The 21,388-nt window shown below is 45.2% G+C and overlaps 1 protein-coding gene across 5 annotated transcripts; it reads left to right on the top strand.

Annotated features, from left to right (window-relative positions):
* The first annotated feature begins 973 nt into the window (after window positions 1-973).
* On the top strand, window positions 974-19,932 carry LSM14B (LSM family member 14B). Of its 5 annotated transcripts, none has more exons than XM_081917082.1 (10): window positions 975-1,459; window positions 10,803-10,966; window positions 11,726-11,861; window positions 12,817-12,933; window positions 16,047-16,262; window positions 16,355-16,432; window positions 17,063-17,224; window positions 17,359-17,512; window positions 18,021-18,201; window positions 18,589-19,932. In XM_081917082.1, the coding sequence occupies exons 1-9, from the start codon at window positions 1,339-1,341 to the stop codon at window positions 18,190-18,192; spliced, it is 1,320 nt and encodes a 439-aa protein (XP_081773208.1). In that variant the 5' UTR covers window positions 975-1,338; the 3' UTR covers window positions 18,193-18,201; window positions 18,589-19,932. The 5 variants fall into 5 exon arrangements, with proteins under 5 accessions (XP_081773210.1, XP_081773208.1, XP_081773211.1 ...); XM_081917083.1 differs by having other exon boundaries at window positions 979-1,459; window positions 16,047-16,214; XM_081917084.1 differs by lacking the exon at window positions 12,817-12,933 and having other exon boundaries at window positions 974-1,459.
* Window positions 19,933-21,388: the final 1,456 nt, after the last annotated feature.

Genomic DNA, 21,388 nt, shown 5'->3' with positions numbered 1-21,388 from the left:
CTCTCTGAATGCCAGTTTGTGGGAATTGCAGGTGTGGAGAGTGCCCTCATGCTTGCAGGCCTTGCATTGGCATCTGGCTGCCCACAGTGAGATTGCAGGCAAATCGGTTCCAGATGTGCTTGCAGCTGGGAGGAATCTAGCTTTTGAGCAAGAGCACAAATGCAGCTCAAGAACACATGTCCTGTTTGACTGCTGGACATATTGTCATTTTGCTATTTCATGTTGATTGATTGCATATATATATATATATATATATATATATGTATTACTGTGCTATTCACCACTTTGAGAGCCTTTGGATCAAAACAGGTTATGTAAACAACCCATCACATGACCAAACAGCCGGCAGATGCTGGCCTCATCCTGCAGAGCTCTTAACATTCCTGAGAAAGGCGATACATTCATCGTTTACTTATTTATTATATATTTTTACTGTCAGGGACGTGGGGGGGGGCGGGTTAACCTAGTGCTCCTGGAGCTTTTTTGGCCTCGGTCACCATTTGCAAAAACTGCTGCTCTTCAGCCAAGACAGCACAAATATTTTTGGGTCGGCCATACTGTAAAGCCCTTTATTGAAAAACAGGAGGAGAAGGAACAACAACAACAGCGGCAGCAGCGTCGAAGTTTTACTCCTCCGTCCAATAACTGACGGGCGCTCGTTTTATAACGTGCGCGTGAGGGAGGAACAGGCCGCCCGTCACGTGACGCCCGAGCCGCGCGCCCCACCCACCCTGCGCGTTCCCCTCCCATTTCCCTCCCTCTGACCTTCTCCGCCCTCACCGCCTCCGACCCGCCCCCCCTCCCGACCCGCTTCCCTCGCGAGCCGTCCGGCGCGCGCGCGCATCGCCAAGTGCGCTTGCGCGGCTCCGCCCTTCACTCACCCTGCTCCCCACCCACCTCCGCACGCTCTCTTTCCCCCCCTCCCTCTCTCTCTCTCTCTCTCTCCCCTCCCCTCCCCTCACGCCGCCCGCCTGCCTCGCGCGCGCGCCCCTCTCCCCCAATCGCCGCCTTGCCTCCGGGGCTATAAAAGGAGCGGCCGGCCGGGGTTTCCTTCCTCAGTCCGCCGCAGCGGCGAGTGGCTCGGGCGTAGCTGAGGAGAGGAATTGAGAGAGAGAGGAAAAAAAGAGGTCGAGCTGCGGTAAACAATAAAGACGACGACGACGCCGTGCTAACTCGAGCCTGGCTTCTGGGCCTTGGCTGAGCCAGCCGGTCTTGCGAGCGAGAGTGCTGGTCCCCGGCGGGGTGTCGGCCCGGCCGCCCTCAAGCCCAGACTTCTCCCGCGCCCGCCCTGCGGCGCTCCCCCCACCGAGGCCCGCGGCCGCCCAGCCCGGCGACGCCATGAGCTCGGGGACGCCGTACATCGGGAGCAAAATCAGCCTCATCTCCAAGGCGCAGATCCGCTACGAGGGCATCCTCTACACCATCGACACCGACAACTCCACCGTCGCCTTGGCCAAGGGTGGGTAGGGGGCCGCCGAAGACCCCCCCTCCTCACAAGCGGGGGGGGGAGCGAGCGCGCGTGCCCGTGTGCGCGGGTGGGCGTGAGGGAGAGAAGGAATAAAAGGGGGCTTGGGGTGGGTTGGGGGGCGCCAGGAGAGGCGGTGGGTGGGGCCCCCATCCTCTTGCTCTTCTCCCCCCTCCCCAAAAGGAAAGAAGCGGGTCCGACGTCGGAAAAGTCGCGTTACCTCAAATCCCTTTCTTTTCCCTTTCCCCCCCTCCCTCCCTTCCTCCTCCCTCCTCCAGCGTTTTCCTTTCTTTCATTTGCAGGGGGTGCGGTTTGATGTCTGCCTTCGGCGGGGGGGAAGGAGGGAGGCAGCTGAGCTTTAAAGGGGGCGTGTGCCTCCCAAATAGTCCTAATTTATTTGCTCGGCGGTGGGGTTTTTTTTTAAAAAAAAAGGGAGAGGGGAAAGAAAAACAGCAACCCAGAAAAACATGGCTACTCATAGATGGAGGAGCTGCTGTTGCTGCTGCTCTTGCTCTTGAAATTGAGGTTGAAGGTCCTGGTGGGAAGCTGGAAGGAGAGGTTGGCATTGGGGTGGAGAGCAACGCTTCAGCCTCCTTTGCAAACAGTCTTTCCTCCTTTTCCTCCCCATTCGCCCCCCCCCCGTCTCCCCACGGAGAGGCTGTAAATGGCTTGCTTGCAGTACTGCCTTTTCTTGCAAACCCAGTGGTGCTAAAAGAGAAAAGAATGCAGAGTTGATATTTATACACTTTGCCATTAGCAGGGAAGATTGCAAATTGCAAGCCAGACAGCGCAGGGGGGTGGATGTCTGGACAAGGGAAGAGGGTGCCTTAATCATGAGGGCCTTGGGGGTTTTTCCCGTTTCTTTTTAAACAGTTTGCGTGTGTGCGCGCATGTTTCCCAGGCTCTTGGCTAGACTTGTGCCTAGGTAGCAAAAGGGTCCCCTTGCATGCTGCATGCTTTGTTCTTTAATACAAGTAAGGAATATAATCTTGGGCTACCTGCATCTTCTACCCCTATAGGACAGCCTTTCTATACTTTGGGACTACATCTCCCATCATCCCCAGCTAGAAGGGACCAGTGGTCAGGGATGATGGGGTTTGTAGTCCAACAATATCTGGAGACCGAAGGTTGAGAAAGTCTGTTCTATAAAAACAGCCTTTGTAGATGCTGCAACTCCTTATGACACACTTCCTACCTCTTGCTGTTTCTCACAGAAGAGTAGGCGAGCTTCTTAATTCTACTTGCATAGGCGTCCTGCTGACTTTGAAGAGAAAGATGAACAAACTGGAGGCCTTAAGTTGCATACTCTGAAGAACTTTGGCTGCTACCTTTTTCCAGTCTTGCAAGCTCACTTTATGGGAAGCAGCTGTGGTGTGGAAAATTTTCTGTTCCTATATTTTTCTGTGGAAAAATTTCCCATGTTTTTTGTGAGAATAGATAGGGAAATTTGATGCCAGCTACATTGCAGTTTCAGTGTTGTGAAACTTCATCAGGAAGCAGGGCCGGTTTGGGGAAAAAATCCATGTGCAATACCCATTCTCATGTTCTGGTTATCTGTATATTGCTGGAAGGAAAGTACACATCATCTAAACATGTTTAATCTGATTCAGATTGGTTTAGGGCATAGGTAAATCAGGAGTGAACATTTTATGGAAAACCCACATTACCAGGAGGAGAATGTGTTCTGCAGCCTTTGTAGCTTCTATATGTAGGTTTTGTTGTTGTTTAGTCATGTCCGACTCTTCGTGACCCCATGGACCAGAGCACGCCAGGCACTCCTGTCTTCCACTGCCTCCTGCAGTTTGGTCAAATTGGACTTATTCTGGGAAAGTGTGCCTCAAAATCCAGGTCTCTGAGGGTATGCTTGGGAAAAGATGGTCTTTGCAGCTTCATTTCATCCACTTTGGATCGTCATTTTCTCTTCCTGTCATATCTTGTCATTTTTCAAAACTTTGCATGAATAGCTGAGAGTAGAAAAGAGAATGTCTAGTCTTCTGTAAAATGCCAAGTATGTAAGGGCACTACTTTATTCACCTGGAGGCCCTCATGTCTTTGACTTGGGGAAGATGTGTGGTTCATATTTTCTTTCTCACTACTTTTGAGAGCCAGGGAAATGTCTCCATGTTTCCCCTTCACTTAATGGGTTGGGGGGGGGCTGTATTCTAAGCTTTAACAGCATGGGCCTGGAAAGCTTCTCTGGGGCCTTTGCCTTGATAATGATGAAAGTGACCTAGGTTCCTGCAGCAGATGTCTGAGGGGCTGCTTTGCCTCCTCCTATTCCCTAAAGCATTCTGTTGTGTTAATTTCAATTTCTCCAGCTTTTGGAATCTGTAAATGGAAAAGATCAGTTGTAGGTTGTTGCAGGTGATTGGCACACCAGGTGGCACAGGCATTTAGCTTTGTGGGTCATGCCTTGGGGTGGCCCCAGCTTCATCCCTTTTCTTTCTTGGCAAGAGACAGTTATACCACGTTGAAGACAGCTTTTCTCATAGCAAGGTCTCTGAAAACCATTCTTCTCACAAAGGGAATTCCCTTCCTCCCTGCTTATTCCATTTTGTTTGGAGGCTTCACCCCTTGATTTTTTTCTTTCCTTTTCCCAACACCTGTAAAGAAAACAGGTTTGTTCGTTCCTTGCATTTGTTTGGGCTTGTAACACCTTGGAGGCCAGTGCTGGGCTGTCCACATCTTTCATAAGGCATGGTATTCTCTGGAACATGATGTAGAAGTTAGTGCTAGGATTGTGTGCAACTGACAAGTGTTTGGTGGGGCAGCTGATTCTACCCTGATTCAGCTGAGATGGTTAGTTGTGACCTGACTACAAACTGCCCAAGTCTCTAGGTTGAGGAAAGAAGAAGGCAGGCCTTGTAGATGGGCAGAATTGCATGTGTTCTGTTATGGCCTTGCCTGTTCATAGTCGACTCCCGATGTATGTTTCTCTGCTGCTAAAGCTGAAGGAGAGCTTGACAAACCTGGCTGGGATGTGCAGGGTTTAATAGCTGGCTACCTGGCTGCACTGGGGGGGGGGGGCAGTGAGCTGCATGTATACTCGATTCTAGTTCAATTCCCCTCCAGCTTCCTGTATTCTCTTAATTAAAGAAATATGGTCAACCAGATGTTAGCCTTATGTTTTCTTGTCCAAGGCTAAGAAATCCCTTGTGTGTCTTAATACTAAAGCCCAGCAGCCAAGCAACAGGAGTATTTGGGGGAGGGGGAAATAAACTTTTTTAGTGCAGCTTATCTGATACCTGATCTTGCTGTGCTTGGTTCAGGAGGGAGATGGCTGCCTGCAGCAGCCAGCCATTGTTCTCTTGTATAGCTTTGTATGCTGTCTGGCTTCCCTTACCTTGCAGGCAGTTGGAATGTAGCCCCACCTCCTTCAGCTTGTATGTCTGTCTCCTTTAAAGGTCCTCCATCCTGCTGCCTTGCACTGCTCCTGCCTCTTGCATCAGCCCACATAAAGTGTGATTGAGGACTGATTCTGCGTTCTTTATAGATTTGATATGCACTCAATTGTGAACTGCTGTCTTCTGCGTTTAGCTAAATATCAGGCTCTGTCTCCTCTCCAATTCCCTAGTATAGGATTAATACTCTTATGTGCATCTTGTTGAAACAGTAGCTGGCTGAAGCAGAGTCCTAGTCCCTCAGATCTGTTTATCAAAAGCAATGTGTTTCTGAATTAATAACACTTCGATTGACAGTATTCTTGTCTTTGTAGATGACACACAAGAACAAGCAGTTGTGTTTTGAACCTGAACTTAGGCTAGATTTTCTGAATTCCTTCTTGGTTTTAATTCAAGCCAGTTACTAGTCCTCATGGTGATTAAGAAACCATACATCCTAGGTAGTGTCTAGTTTAGGTCAGCAACTCATTTTTTTTGCAAGAACATATTTTGAATATTGCATGGAATGAAGGGCAAGCAATTTGGATTCACCTGAATATTCTTTTGCAGAGACCAGCAAAGGGCTCTTTAATATTTTCCTCTGCTGTTTGACCAGCAACAAATTCTTTGACTTGAGGCAGTGGATTTCCACACACCACCACAAATCTAGGCAAATGGAAACGAACAAGTAAGGTGCTTAAGGAGAGAACCTGTGTTAAAAGTGTCTTGCAGTTAACACTGGACTACGTTAAAAGAAGATCTATACTCCTTTCTCTGCTTGCTAGTCTGGAAAAAGAAGCTCATGTGCTTAACAGAGGAGGGGCAGGCTGGATTTAGCTCCCCACTTCCTGCGCCATCAATTGTCTGTTCTTAATCTTTACGTAGCAGGACCACAGCTTAGTAGTAATAGTAGAGCACTCACTTTTTTATGCGTAGGACACCCCGTTCAATCCTTAGTATCTCCAGTTAAAAGGATCAGGCAACGGATGATAGGGAAAATCTGTCTGAGGCTCTGAAGATCTGGCAGAGTGGACAACACTGAGCTAGATGGAGAAATAGTCTGATCTGGCACAAGGCAGCTTCCTATGTCCCTAGGGAGGCTTATCCTGGGTAACCTTTGCATTGTATTTTGGACATGCCACGCTCACAACTTTCCATTGCGAAAATGCACCGCTTCTGCAGCACCAAGAAGTGTCTACTGCAGATAATCCACAGCAGTGTTGCTGGCCACCACCTCCTGCTTCAAAAAGTCCTCAATATTTCCTACCTATGGTCAAGAAATCTTGGCTGGCTTTGTTAGTCTACTAAAATGTTAATTTGAATGACTGCCCACTGCCCAAGAGGGGGAGAACTGTGTCTTCTGGCATGAGCCTGTGCCTTTCTCCACAGCTTAGAAGAGAGATGTGGGAGCTTATATCCCTATCACGCTAAGACTCAAGCAGCAAGAAGTGTTGCAAGTATCTTTTGAGAATCAGTGTAGCATCAGTAAGAGCACATTTCATTTCCCTGTGCTTTTGAAGAAAACCTGGAAGAGGGTGTCCACATGCTGATTCACACACAGAAGGGGCAGTTCAGAAACCCCCCAGACATGTTTTGTGACTGTTGTGGGTCCAATTTAAGCCCGTGTGGAGATCTCTGTACACCAGGTTGGCAAATGACATCTCCATTTGGCTGGTCCCTTCAGCTTTCTAAAGCAGGTAAGCAGAAGAGCTTATTTACTGCAGTTATATCCCGGGCTTTTCTCCAAGGAGTACATGGTTCACCCGCCTCCGTTAATTCCATAACGACCCTCTGAGGTAGGTTAGGAGGCTGCGACTGCCTCAAGGTCACCCAGTGAGCTTCATGACGGTGGAGATTTGAACTCTGATCTCACAGGTACTCTGACACACTAATCACTACAACTACATTAGCTTCCTAGAGTATGTCTGCTATGGGACAGCTATATCAGTCAAGTAGGTCAATAAATACGGGGGAAGCAAAATGTCACTTAGATATGGATCTGAAATATTTTCCTTGAAGCTTGAATTTGCTTCATTCTGGATTGTTTTATTTGATGTTTTAATGTGTTGTAAACAGCTTTGAGATTTTTTTCTCTTCAAAGTAGAAATGAAAATAATACAAATAATTATTACTCCATGTGGCAGGGGGAAATGGCGCATTGACATTCCATTGTGGCAGCTGTAATCTAGGTTAAAGGTGCCATTTGGTGATTAGATTGCATATCTGAGTTTCTAGCATTGAGAAACAGAGAAACACAACACTTGGCAGAACAAAACATACTTTCCAATATAAGTTGGTGTAAATAAAAGGATCCTTGATACCAACATAATCTCTTGAGCAGACTTAATTTTGGGCCTACACAAATATAGCATTTCTTGACCTATACTTACGGTAGTAAAGAAATTTTATACTTCACATATGCCCCTGCTCATATTTTTAATTCCTATATCAATAATACCATTGGCAGCTGGCAGAGAATTATGCGCCAACATTTTGTTATATTTTCATCTTCTTGTTTCTTCAAGAAGCTCGGAATGGTGCTGACTTTTATTTCTTATCTTCAAAAAGACAAACGAAAAACTCTGTGACATCCACTATGCTGTGTGTGACCAGCCCTAGGTCACCCAGTGAACTTCATGGTTGATACAATATTAAACTCATGCTGTTTTAGCTGGTCATAGAAGCCTAAAATTGTAGAATTGGAAGGGACAATGAGTGTCGTCTAGTCCAACCCCCTGCAATGCCGGAATCTCGACCATAGCATCCATGACAAACGGCCATCCAATTTCTGCTTAAAAACCTCCATTGAAGGAAAGTCTTCCACCTTCCAAGGGAGTCCGTTCCACTGTCAAGCAGCTCATACCATCAGAAAGTTCTTCCTGATGTTTGGTTGAAATCGCCTGGTATCTTGGAAGACATTGGTTTGGGTTCTGGAACAGGAGAAAACAAGCATGCTCCATGTGACAGCCCTTTAGATATTTGAAGATGGTTATATCCTGTTTCCTGTTCAAGCTAAACATACCCATTCCTCATAAGGCTTGGTTTCAAGACCCTTCATCATATTGGTAGTTCTCTCCTCTGTACAAGTTCTAGCTTGTCAATATCCTTAAATTGTGGAGCCCAGAACTGGACACAGTGTGGTCCGAACAAGAAAGAAGAGAGCAGGACTAAGTACTGGTACTTCCCTTGATCTGAAGCTGCCTAAAATAACATTAGACCCCCCCCCCCATATCACACTGTACTCTTAAGGCATTTCAGCTTCCTGCTCAGTCTCATAGTTCCTTGGTTTACGTCAAAGGCTGTGGCTGGCAATATCGTTTGTATCCACAAGAATCGGAAGGAAGAGGTTATGGTCAGTGGGCTTTATAAGACTTGGCAACTTCAGTCACATGAATCTTTGCACCTGGAAGACAGGACACCTCCTGTGACGTCCTGTTTCCTCCACACACTGCTGTCTCTGTCCTCCGCAGTATGGAGTCACTTACTACCACAGGTCTCTACCTACTCTGAGGAGAGGCAGGAATTGTTCTGTATGCTGTACCTTCCACAGCCACCTTCGGTGTATTCTGAGTTCTGCAACTGCTAGCCTTGCTCCTCTGGCCCAGAATCTGTCCGAGGTGAGGGCATGGAATCAATTTTGCAGCTCCAGTGGCACAGCATGGCTCCTGACAAGTCCTGCTTCTGTGTGTCATGTTCCTCCAGGGGTTTGTCTCCTGCAGTGCGCAATCTTCCTCCTCTCTGGGGGCACCCCATCTGTGTCACTGTTCCATGACTGTCTACTCTGCTCTAAGCTTGCACTTGCTGCAGGTGTAACTATTTTGCACATTCTCGGGCAGGAAGACAAACATGGCAGGTCGCTGCTGCAGCAGCTTCTCCACCGTCCATGTCTCTTGGTCCTACTGCACTCTGGGTCATCCTCACAAATGACCCTGTTTATAAGTCCTTGTCAGGAGCTCCCAGAAGATGCTAAATACAAAGGTTTCCCCCTAATAGTTTGGAGATTTTATTGTTGGCAACACAGCTACCTTTACTTTCTTGTTTTCTAAAATGATTGAATCATTTTAGTCCTTGCTGCAGTTGCTACTGCGCTGCCTTGTTCTCTGATCACCAGTAGCCAAGCAAAACACACCTCTTCTATCTCTGAGGCTCCAGTCTCAGTTCTCAGCTCTGCCTGCTATCTGCAGCTAAGGATATAGAAACCAAGTTCTCACCGTCTCCCAAAAAAGGGATTCTTTCTCAGTAAGTTGAAGTGGGAAGAAGACTGCCCAGTATTGGCTTAGTTAGAAGACTTGTGCATAGTTCTGGATGGTATAGTGAGGAGTATCATGAACATGTAAATAGAGCTCTGACAGCCTTAATCCTGTTCGCAGCATCATATTTATGTAAATGGGAAGCCTGCCAATAGCTGCATCGGAAGCTTAACACAACTATCTGGAAAATGCTGAATTTATTCAGCTCACTCCAACATAAATGTAACTGATCTGTAAAAGGGAAACTTGGTACTATTAAAACATGTGTAAAACATTATTGGTTGGGTTCACAAATGTGTTCATGCAACAACCCTCTGGCATTTTTGAAGGTCTGGTTTTGAGGACAACTGTTCTAGAGTAACTGTTCTTTCTCTTGACTGCTTGAGAATTACCCTTTGCTTCCTTTAAATCATTGTGACCTCGTGGACTTACCAACACAACTTTTATATTCCTGTGCCCTTTCTGCTGAGATGGAAGAGGCTTGAATTTAAGGGAGAATGAAGTGATAGATGTCTTGTACGACTCTGTTAATGCTTTCTGGCCCCCCCCCCCGCCTCTTAACTGAGCTTCCTTTTAACCCTGTGGTATGGTCTCATTACTGCTCTACAAATTACTGGGGAACACAAATCCTGTGCATTGAAATGTAGACTCAATTTGACTAAACTTGCTTATACAAGGCAAACACAATGGGGTTATATAATAATATAATTTATTATTTATACCCGCCCATCTGGTAGAGTTTTCCAGCCACTCTGGGCGGCTCCCAATCGAGTGTTAAAAACAATACAGCATTAAATATTATAAACTTCCCAAAACAGGGCTGCTTTCAGGTGTCTTTTAAAAATAGGCTAGCTGCCTATTTCCTTGACATCTGATGGGAGGGCATTCCTCAGGGTGGGCACCACTACTGAGAAGGCCCTCTGTCTGGTTCCCTGTAACCTCCTTGCAATGAGGTAACCACCAGAACGCCCTCAGTGCTGGATCTCAGGCACTGAACGATGGGGGTGGAGATGCTCCTTCAGGTATACAGGGTTGGGGAACCTGTGGCCTTTCAGAAATTTGTGGGCTGCTGTCCTGGCCATTAACCAGTCTGCTTGGAGCTGTTGGGAGCCTGCAAACATCTGAAGTTTCCCCATCTGTGTTCTAGAACCTTGACAAATGTTGTTGTCCTTGATACTAAAGACTGATCTCCTTTCCAGTATTTCTGAGTGATTCATATTTTGGAAAGCTAACAAATACACAATGAATTAACACTCAATAGATCAGAATTCAAAGTAATAAAATGCCTCATCAGGATTTAAAGGCCGGGGGGGGGGGATGTCTTTGTGGGCATTGGAGGAATAGTAGTTGCATATTCAGAGGACTGCCATCTATTCCTCTGTAATAGTTTTGCAACAGCCAGTTTGTAGTCCTGCTCTATAATGCAGTGCAAACAAGGGGGAGTCAGGAGGTGGTTTTCAGCATCAGTCACCACAAGTACCAAGAGCTGCTTGCACTGTAATTGTTGGAGGGAAGAGAGCTTGCCCCTTGGACAAATTAGGATGTAGCAGGCAAGGTCAGAACAGATCTCCCAGCTCCAGTCCTCAGAATTGTAGTTCAAGCAGATCAGGGGAGACGCTGCTATCAAATGTGTTTCATAAAGGCAATATAAAATGGCCTGTTGTCTTCCAAGTATTAACATTAGTACTTTTTCTTTAATGTTCAAAGTGCGCTCCTTTGGAACTGAAGATCGTCCCACAGACCGTCCTGCCCCTCCAAGGGAAGAAGTTTATGAATATATCATCTTTCGAGGTAGTGATATTAAAGATATCACTGTATGTGAGCCTCCAAAAGCGCAGCATAATCTCCCCCAGGATCCTGCTATTGTCCAGGTAAGTTATTTCATCTGAATCACCAGTGGTGGCTTCATCCAGCAGTTGAGCTTGGTTCCCCTTGTGTCTCTTAATTGAATTATCACTATTGGATTTTTTTAGTCTTTAAGATGTCATAAGATTGTTCTGTTTGTTTGGTACAGAAGACAAGCATGACAGCCCCTCTGCCATTTCTTAGATTCGAGTTAGGCTGTTCCCCCTATATTAAGAGTGTTCATTCCTTCGCGCATGCTAGCTCTCACCCCCCACCCAAAAGGTATGATAGTGTAGCAGTCAATTCTGTCCCATCCCTGCCCTTGTCTGGCTTTGTTTGCTGACAACCTGTGCATTGTAGCTGTTAACCTACAAGGACCTGTGCTATTTTGTAGTAGTGATGCTAAAAATTCTGAATGTTAAAAAACAACTGTGCTAGCATTGAATATCTTTCTACCTCCTGTCCATCTTCATTGTGCAGCCTTTAACTTTAGAAGCATAACTTTATGCACTCCCCAGGGAGGTTCGCCTGGTGCCTTCATTGTACACTTTTAGGCACCAGGCAAAAACAGTCCTCTTTAACCAGGCCTTTGGCTGATTGACACCCAATGCCCTTTTAATATTTTTTTGTTTGTGGGGTAGGGGAGTTATTGAGTTGTTTTTGTTTGCATTTATGTATTTTGTTTTGTTTTTCATATTGTGTTTTTATCCTGTCAGCGTGTGACCTGTGGGTATAGGGTGGTGTACAAATTTAATAATATAATATGGTGTTCTCTCATTTTGTAGTCTTCTCTGAGCTCTGCCTCAGCACCCTCCTTTCAGCCACACGTGCCTTACAGTCCCTTCCGAGGTATGCCGCCCTACAGCCAGCTTGCTGCCAGCTCTTTAATTAGCCAGCAGTATGCAGCTTCCCTTGGTTTAGGTGAGTACTGTAATAATAAACTGATATGTCTGCCTGGGCTGTACCACTCCAGATTGCAGCTGGAGACTCGCAGGGAATGCGGTTCAGTTTCCACCATGGAGGAGACTTCTGTATTGATTGGAGAGAGAAGAGGCTCCGAATGTTTTTGTTTCGTTTTTCTTCCCTTTGGGAAGAATTCCATCATGTGAGCCTCCTCCTGCTGTCTAAAGTGGACAGCCCAGACATTTGTTTACCACCTGCAGTGAGGACTAAACTGAAGACGTATATTGTGTGTATTCCTCAGTTGTTAAAAGCACGTCTTTTCAGCAGCCCATGTCTTACTGGAATTAAGCTTGATTTCTTTGCTTTAGCTGCTGACTAGAAACAAGCTAGCTTTATGAATTGAATCTTGTAGGAGTCCTCCACCTTGGGAAAGGCCATTCATGCTGTGGTGCAACAGACCAAACCTGGGTCAGAGCTGCTACATTTGGACTAATCCCAGCTCATTCATAAACTCCTTGTGATTCCTCAGCTGTAAAATGAGAGTAAGGGTGTCATCTGATCACAGCGAGTGAGAAGAAACTGTACCGGGTTTTAAGAACTCTTAACTATATATATTTTTTTCAGCAGTTAAGTTTCCAGCTTAACTGCTTTCCATTTATCAGCTGAAAATTGGAGAGGAGGAATCCAAGGCAGTATGTTTGAACAGTTGCTTCCATTTTAGGTGCTTATTAGCAATGTAAGTTATTTAAAGGCATTGATAGGCTGATGCTTAAGTTGTGTGATGCAGAATGTTCTTCTGGTACCAATATCTGTTTTGTTCCTGGTTAAATTCTCCCCAGTCTCAAAACTGTAAGAACACACACAGATCTTGAGCCATCTTTCTTTCCCAACTCACCTGGATAACTCTAGTGCCTTGTGTCTTATTGGTCTCTCCTTCTTTGCTTTGTCTTTTCCCTTCCTGTCTTTCTTTTAGAGAAACTGGTAAGCCCTCCAGCATCAGCAGCTGCTTCCAGTCCTAGCTCTTCTTCGTCTCCTCAGCCAGTTTCAGAGCCTGACTTGTCATCAGAGCCACACCTGCTGTCTTCTAAGGGTAACAGCAGCTTGAGGATTCCAAGTATTTGGAAGAACTGCATGGTGTTTTCAAAACCATTTTGTCTTTTAACCCCCCTTCTTGCTCCTGAACAGAGTTAACCTCAGCAAGGATTACAGCAGTAGTCTTTCTGAAAACCTTGGTGCATTTGCTTCTGCTCCAGGTATTTGATTGGTGGACGAAAAGGAGCTTGAGTAAATATTGAGGCAGAACTAGCTAGAGGGAAGGCAGCCAGTGGCGTAGGAGAAATCCAGTGATATGTGGGGACCAGGAAGCAAGGAGGCTGATCACTAGTTAAGTTCAGAAACCCTTCCTTGAAGGCTACACCATGGAGCTTCCGGAAGAGGGCCTGCGAAACTATGATGATCAGAAACCACAATGCAAATTGAAGTTCAAGGAATTGAACCTGTAAGCCTAGAATACTGGCTGCTTATAGGACATGCACGACACCAAGCTTGTTGTATAGCGGAATGTCTTGTCTGTGGATCAATTGCTGGCCTTCGATAAGATTTTGGCTACTCTTGTGGCCTTTTAAAATGTGTTGGTTTTGAGATTCTGGTTTGAGATTGTGCTACAAATATCGGACGCCAAGATTTCGCAAGAGGGAGAGGACAAGTAGCTGCTTGGGGGGCGGGGAGAGGGTGCCTGCTGGGAATGGGACAATGTTCAAAACTGCATGAAGGAATTTCTACTCAAAAGTTCTACAGTAAAATTTGCCTGTGAGGGCTGCATTGTATGTTATGCTTTGTGTGGCTACTTTTCTGTTCTCTTGCATGTGTCTTGACCGTGGCTGTGCATTGTCTGTCCAGCTTGAGAACATAATTGACGCTTGCTAGGCAGGTTGCATTACCTTGGCATGAATTAACTTGGGTTTTTTTAGAACAGAGGTGTAAGGCTCTGCAAATGTCTCTCTTGGCTGCAAATCTAATCAAAACTGCTTTTCTGAATCAAGGATTCTGGGGAAGCTTATAGGTGGCTTGAGACTTGACAGTAGAAGCTGTCTGAATATCGTGCATCATACATTCAGGGGGATAGTGAGTTGTGACAGGTTTGTTGCAATGTTTCCACATGAAGGAGGTAAGTTGTAGTTGGCTCCATCAGATTTTCTTCTGGTGATACTTGAGTTTGCTTTTTAAGGGCTCTTCAATTAATGGTACGCATTGTCCCTTGGCTGCTTTAGCAAGAGGTTCAAATCTGCATTCTTAATAAAAACAATTTGGTCAAACTGCGCTGAGACTAAACTTTACACTGAAGTGTTTGGGTTGTGTTTGGGTGGCAATTTACCCTGCATAGTTGCTTTTAGTTACAGCATGATCTAGCCCCTAAATGCCATTGTAGTGCAAAGCTAAATCTGCACAAGGGACAGTGCTGGAACATTTAATCTCAATTCTGGGAGGCAAGAGGGTGAGCTTTGTACGTTGGAACAGGACTATACAATCATCAACAAAAAAGAAAATTCTGCTCCCAAACTATGTGTGCTTTTTAGTTCAAGAATGAAGGCTTTCAAAAGATTTTCACATTTTTGAGACATACTTTGGTTTCCACTTGTTTTACGAGATTTTCTCACTGTTAAGAGGTTTAAGTGGTGAGATGGAGTAACGAGTTCAGTACCTGTTGAGTGGCAGAGTTGTGCCACATGTCTGCTAGCTAATGAAACTCCTGCTGAAATTCTTTCCCTGCCCCCCACCCTGCAAAGATTCCAGACTTCACTGTGTCTGTCAACTTGGTTTCAAGCTATGTTAACGCGAGTGAGACATTGGGAGCCGTTTTCACAAACTGGGATTCAGTGGAGACCCAAATACTTTATTGGAAATATACAAACTGCCTAAACATTTTCTTACAACCAAGCGGTACATAAATTTTGCTAGATAAGTAAATAAAAAAAAACTTCACTCATGGTTCGTCTCTCTTCTGTACCATGAACAGCCGTATTCTGCACCTTAACCAAATAATAGTTCTTGTGGATTTGCTACTGCTGGGTAGCAGTGTGCCTTTGCGAGGGGAAAAGCCTGTTTAAGTTAGTACTTTTTCAGAGCAATGTGAGGTCCAAGGCAGATGGGGAAGTGAAGGGCTGATAGGCCGCAGAAACTATGCAGGTGTGCTAGTCTGCTGTGGATTGTTGGCTACTAAGTACCTCTTTGAAATGTGTGCTTATGCATGAGGATCAGAACATGTGTAAACCATGTGGCTATGTAGAAGGCTAACATCTGTGATATTGCATGCAATTTAAACTAGTTGAACACTCCTGGTTGACACCGAGGGTGGGGAATTTTGGACCTGTGGCCAATCGCTACCTTCCAGGCCTTGGGGCTCTTACCCAGGCCTTATCCCTCATTGGCCCTGTTCCACACCCTCCTTGAGTGTTCTTGCTTGGCTGGAATGGGCCCTTGAACTCGGATAATTCACCGTATTTTTCGCTCTATAAGACGCACCAGACCACAAGACGCACCTAGTTTTTGGAGGAGGAAAACAAGAAAAAAATTATTCTGAATCTCAGAAGCCAGAACAGCAAGAGGGATCACTGCGCAGTGAAAGCAGCAATCCCTGTTGTTGTTCTGGCTTCTGGGATAGCTGTGAAGCCTGCATTCGCTCCATAAGACGCACACACATTTCCTCTTACTTTTTAGGAGGGAAAAAGTGAGTCTTATAGAGCAAAAAATACGGTATGTAGCTTGCTTGTCTCAATGGAGAGGTGTGTTTGTGTAGAAACTAGCTTACGGTACAAGGTAAAAGTTACACTTTTCACTTCAGCCTGTGAATTCTCCCACTAAACATTTGCCTAGATTTCCATCTGGGGCCATCTTGTTCAACCTGATAGCTGTCAGTTTGAATGCTCTCAGTGGTTAATCTGACTTCCCAACATCAGTTAAAAGAAAATTAATTTAGATACTATATGTATTTTATTTCTATGCTATTACTCTCATTTCCTGGACCGGATTAAAATCAAGCCGCCATCTTTCCTGAACATAGTCTCAAATGCAGGAAATGTATTCTAGGTGAAGCCCCTTTTCAGCCGAACTTTCTGTTCCAAACTCTTTTGGCAGGATGTGGGAGACTAGTTCCAGTTCAGAACCACCACCGTGAATCCTGACAATTCCTTGATTTCCCCACAGGAGCTGCTTTCCCATCAGTTCATTCAGTGCGCAAAAGTCCCATGGTGGAGCAGGCTGTTCAGACGGGCCCCATTGAAAACTTGAATCCCAAAAAAGCTCCTCCAATCAAAGTCATTCCGGCGGTCCAGCGGAACATGCGCCAGATCCCACAGAGTAACAAGACAAGTGGTACAGAAATGCTTTCTTTCAGAAATATGTCAGCACTGTTAAAACCAGGTCTGAAGTCTGCTTCAGCTAACATCTGCTGATACCGTTCAGCTTGTTGGTTTATATTGTTGAGTTGAATAGACTTTCCTATTTTGCCTTAGATACAGTTGAGCCAGCGCCTGTTCAAATACAAGGGCAAGTGAATGATGAGAATAGAAGGCCTCAGAGGAGGAGATCAGGTATGTTACCTGACTGTAGATTTTTCCACACTGAATTGCCTTCCTGTGTGTTACTTCTGTATGTGTAAGATTGGGCAGAAGAACATGGATTAATGCACCACTGATTCTAGAGGACTAGAACAAAATGACATTTGATAATGTCTTGTCTAGAAAGGAAAGCATGGCAAACACATCTCTGACCCACAAGACTTAAGCAATCCAAAGCACAGATCACCGTCAGTCCATTTGAAAATGTCAAAATCCATGTTGAAATTTCTTGTGTTATGAGCCAGTTAGTATGCCTGAATGGCTACTCTAACTTCTAGTTTCTTGAAAACTTCACAGTTAGCAGTTCAGTAGCAGAAGGTCTCACTGTGTTACAGCTTTAATTGGGAAGGGGCCTGAATTGTTGAATACTGGAAGTTCATGAATGGGTAAAATCAAATACTGGGTGTTCTGGTGCTACACACCAGTATTACACTCAAAGGCATTCAAGTAGCAAATAGCCAGAGCAGCTGGGCTGCTATAATTATCTCCACAACAGAAGTATAATGACAGGTGTAGCATCACTCCATGGTCACATGCAGGGAACCTGGCCTGTCTAGAGCCAGGGAAACTCAAGTTAGGAAGAATTCTTCTACTACCTTTCAGGAAACAGGAGAACCAGGAATCGCTCCCGAGGGCAGAATCGACCCACTACCGTGAAAGAGAATACAATAAAGTTTGAGGGCGACTTTGACTTTGAAACTGCAAATGCACAATTCAACCGAGAAGAGCTGGACAAAGAATTCAAGAAGAAGCTCAATTTTAAAGGTTTGAAAATTCACTAATGTGTGTTGTTGTTGTGATCTGGATGCCAGTTCCTCCAGAAACGGGTGAAGGGAAGTATCTGGCTGAGGACAAACAGCAACGTGGCTTGTTCATTGCGCACAAATGTGTTTTTCCAGATGAGAAAGTTGAGACAGGAGAAGAAAAGGGGGAGCCTGCTGTGGCTGCTGAGAATTGCGATGGCAATGCAGATGAAGAACTCCTAGGGCCCAACTGCTACTATGACAAATCCAAGTCTTTCTTTGACAACATCTCATCAGAACTGAAACAAAGGTTAGTTACTCATGGATCTTAGAACCTTCACTTTATAGCTTCATTGGCTTTCTAATCATAAGTCATCAGAGGTCCACGGTTCTGTCCATTTGGGCATCCCTTTCCCCCACACTCCCTGGTCAGGGAGCTTGTGCTATATCAGCTTGTGAAGTTGATCTGAGGCTGAATGTTCAAAATCATCATCGTTATCAAATTGAAGAGTAAATTGGTGCTCTGTTCTTAACCGTGCACATCATTCAAGGGAACGGTTTGCAACATCATCTTGGGGGGGCATGTACAGTAGTACTTCAGGTTAAGTACTTAATTCGTTCTGGAGGTCCGTTCTTAATCTGAAACTGTTCTTAACCTGAAGCACCACTTTAGCTAATGGGACCGCCGCGCCGCCAGAGCATGATTTCTGTTCTCATCTTGAAGCAAAGTTCTTAACCCAAGCGTCTGTAACTGGAAGCATATGTAACCCGAGTTACCACTGTATTATGATTGGGAAAACTGGTCCTTTGTTCCTTAGTTCAAGGCGTACAACGTGGGCCGAAGAACGGAAGCTCAACACAGAGACGTTTGGTGTGTCTGGGCGGTTTCTCCGTGGCCGCAGCTTTCGTGGGGGATTTCGTGGCGGAAGGGGGTCTGGAGCTGTGCGGCGAAGTCAGGCTCCTCCCAGAGTGGGCACTGGAAGAGTGTGAACCTTGCAGGCAAGATGTAGAATTAAATTATCTTTGATTCTGGGTCTGGAGTGCTTTGGGGCATTCTCTGCATCAAGTAAATTGTCTACCCGGTAATTGGAGAAAGGATAATAAAAATGCACGTTCTGGCTCAGCTCTTGGCGTTAAAGGAAGCATGACATAGAAGCAGCTCTCTATTTATGCTTCTAACCTCCTATTTACAATGAGCTCAGGGTGGCGCGTGTGTATGTATGTATGTATGTATGTATGTATGTAGATAGATAGTGTTAGATATCAAGTTCGGAATCTGAATATTTCATTTCATTTTCCCCAGCATCTTGAGAACCAGGTTGGGAGGCAATAGGGAAAATGTTCTCATGCAAATGTAAAATGCTTGTTTTTCTTTCTGTTGTCCAGGTTCTCAAGCGTGTTCTGTTACGATGTGTACATAGGAAGGAGGTAACAAGCAGACCTGCTGCACTTAAAACATGGGTGAATGGAGTGATATGTCCACAAGCTTGTACTCCTGACGGCACTGCTGCTTCTGTGTCAAAGCAGGATTGGCGCACTGGAGCAACTTGGACAAAGATGCGTGCTCACTAACCACCTTTACCAGGAGTCCTTTCTTTTTTTTCTTTAAGGTAGCACAAGGAACTTGTGCTGCTTCTAGGTTCCAAAGGCTGCAATAGCTGAACACAGAACACCTAATCTGTTCCCTGAAGGAGATGAGACAATTCTAAATTCTTCAAAAAGCGAACCAAAGCTTGTTTGAAACCAGCAAACCTCTTAATCTGTGGAACAAAGATTCTGCTGGTCTCCTTCCTTCTGTTATTTCTTATTTTTTTGTCTTTTCACCATTCACCCTCCAGGTTGAAACAAATCATTTTGATGTCTAGAAACGAGTTGTAGTGCAACAAGTTGTATGTAATGCGGTGATGGGAATTGTCGCTGATCATGTATCTGTAATTCTGGGTTCACCACGTAAATGTATAGTTTCTATGGGGAACTGTACAACAAATTTCTTGAGGTGCTGGTCACCCCTCCTGTAGGAATGCTAAGCAACTAAGCTGGCCAATGGCAAGTGCTGTTCTCCAGCCCCCTCCCAATATTAGCCTCCTCCTTCCATGCTGCAGTGAAGCTTTCTCCATGTGAGGAAGGCTACACATTATGGGATACCCATGCAGCAACTCTTAAAGGAGATTTGAGATTTTACCCCACCCTTACTTAAAGGGGGAAAAATAAGTTTAAGCTTTTGGTTAATAGTCCTTTTCTTGTAGAAAGAGCAATACATGCTTTGTATTCTTGGAACACGAGTAGGACTTTGAATCCTCAAAATGGGGAAGGGGAACCTAAATGGAACTTAGGAAACCAGCATGTTCCAAGTCCGTCAACCGATTCCCTCTTTCCCAAACTCTGTAAATAGTTCAGGTCTTTTTTTTTTGTTTTTAAAAAGATTTTTTTGGGGGGGTTGAAAGGTGGGTAAGGAGGGATTATAAACTCTTGCATGAAAGTGGGTTAAGCCTGTAGTAATAGGCATGTGTCCCTTTTTGTTAGGTATAGGAATGTTTTGTTAAAAGGCCTCTTTTGGGTGCCATTTATTCCCTCCCACCCTGTTTCATGGCTAGCTTTTTCAGTTCCTCCCTAGGTCATGCATTCACTTACGTTGTTATAAAAGCTTGGGTTTATTTTGTAGGCCTTTATCATGGGCTGCTTTATGGAGTCATGTAAATTGTAATTACAAATAAACATGTAAATGTTTAATCCTCGTTTTGTTGGCTAACAGTTTTCTGCAAGGTTGTTACTTCCAATGGAAACATCATCAGCGTGTCTTGACAGTACTAGCAAAGTTTGGTAACCATGGATGAGAGCTGGCTTCATACCAACCAAAAGTAATGTTCAGGTTTAAGCAGCTGTTGACTTTGAGAAGCTGAGAGGAATAGAGAAGTTGGCAGAGTGGGCCACTGGGGAAGTTGCAGCATGCCCCATTTCTAGGAAGATAGCTCCCCTCCTGGTGAGAGAATGTGGAGCATGGGGGAAGGAGAATGTCCCCGAGAAAGAGGGAAATGATGCCTTAGGAGGGACACATTCCTTGGATGATGACCCACTATCTTCCCGTGCCAATGATTCTTCTTCAGGGAGTAGAGATCTTGGTAGTGTGATTCAGTCACTGGGAACGTAGAAAGTTGGGTGTGTGAAATGTATAGACTGGAGGGTGAATTACCTTCCTGTCATGATGGTTGTGGTTGTCACACTGCCTAGTGCTAGGAAGGAGCCAATAGTCTTGGTGCACATTGGCATGTATGAGATCATGGAAGCAAGTTAGGTTGCTAGGTAGGATGTTGAAACGAGGACATCCAAGGTAGCTCTTCTCTGAAATGTTGCTTCCCCCCCCCCAATGCAGCACCAGATAACACAGGCAGAACTTTATAGTCTCAAAAGTGTGAATGGGACTGGTTTTGGGAGCAGGGATGTGGACTTCTTAGGCACTAGAAGAGCATTTTGGGGCAAACCGGGCCTGTACAAAAGGAGTGGGTTCCACTTAAACCTGGATGGAAGCCAACTGTTGGTGCTTGAAGTAATGGTGGCAGAACAGCTTTTGGACTGATTGCTGGTGGGAGGAGAGGAAAGCCAACAGGAGCCCAGGAGGGTCTGGTTTGGAACAAATTGTCTGCCTGGTTTGATGAAAAAAATGGTAATTTAACTGGGTAAAGGTATAAACCTAGGCATCGAAAGTGCCAAATGGCAATTCAGAGGCCAAAGCACCGCAGGCCAAAACACAACTGCCAAGAGAACCTGAAGAGAAACACTATATAAAAAAAACACTAATGCTAGAAGCCTCCAAGCCAAGACGGGCAAACTGGAGTGCTTGATTCTGTGGTCATAATGGAAACTTGGTAGAATGGAGAAAGCCAGTGGGACACAGTTTTCTCCGGATACAAACTATGGGAAGGAGTGCTCAGTACATAAGAGGGCATTGAGTGAAGCAAAGTAAATAACAAAGGGAAGACTTCTTCACAGAACCATTGTGGGTGGTGGTACTGGGTCCCAAGTGTAATTGAGTTCCGGAGTCAAAACAAGAAAAATTCCTTCCAGTAGCACCTTATAGACCAACTAAGTTAGTTCTTGGTATGAGCTTTCGTGTGCATGCACACTTCTTCAGATACTTCAACACAGCTACCTATCTGTAACTGAGTTCCGGAGGTTTGCTAGTGTTTCC

Source organism: Podarcis melisellensis (assembly GCF_964234715.1).
Source record: "Podarcis melisellensis genome assembly, chromosome: 6".
Lineage (NCBI taxonomy): Eukaryota > Metazoa > Chordata > Lepidosauria > Squamata > Lacertidae > Podarcis > Podarcis melisellensis.
This window is presented reverse-complemented; position numbering and strand designations above follow the sequence as displayed.

Bases quoted from the DNA above. Each gene is read 5' to 3' on its own strand.
- LSM14B (XM_081917082.1), top strand. From the start codon at position 1,339: ATGAGCTCGGGGACGCCGTACATCGGGAGCAAAATCAGCCTCATCTCC. The intron at 16,263-16,354 runs GTCTGAAGTCTG...ATTTTGCCTTAG, and splicing joins GTCAGCACTGTTAAAACCAG to ATACAGTTGAGCCAGCGCCT. The intron at 16,433-17,062 runs GTATGTTACCTG...ACTACCTTTCAG, and splicing joins GCCTCAGAGGAGGAGATCAG to GAAACAGGAGAACCAGGAAT.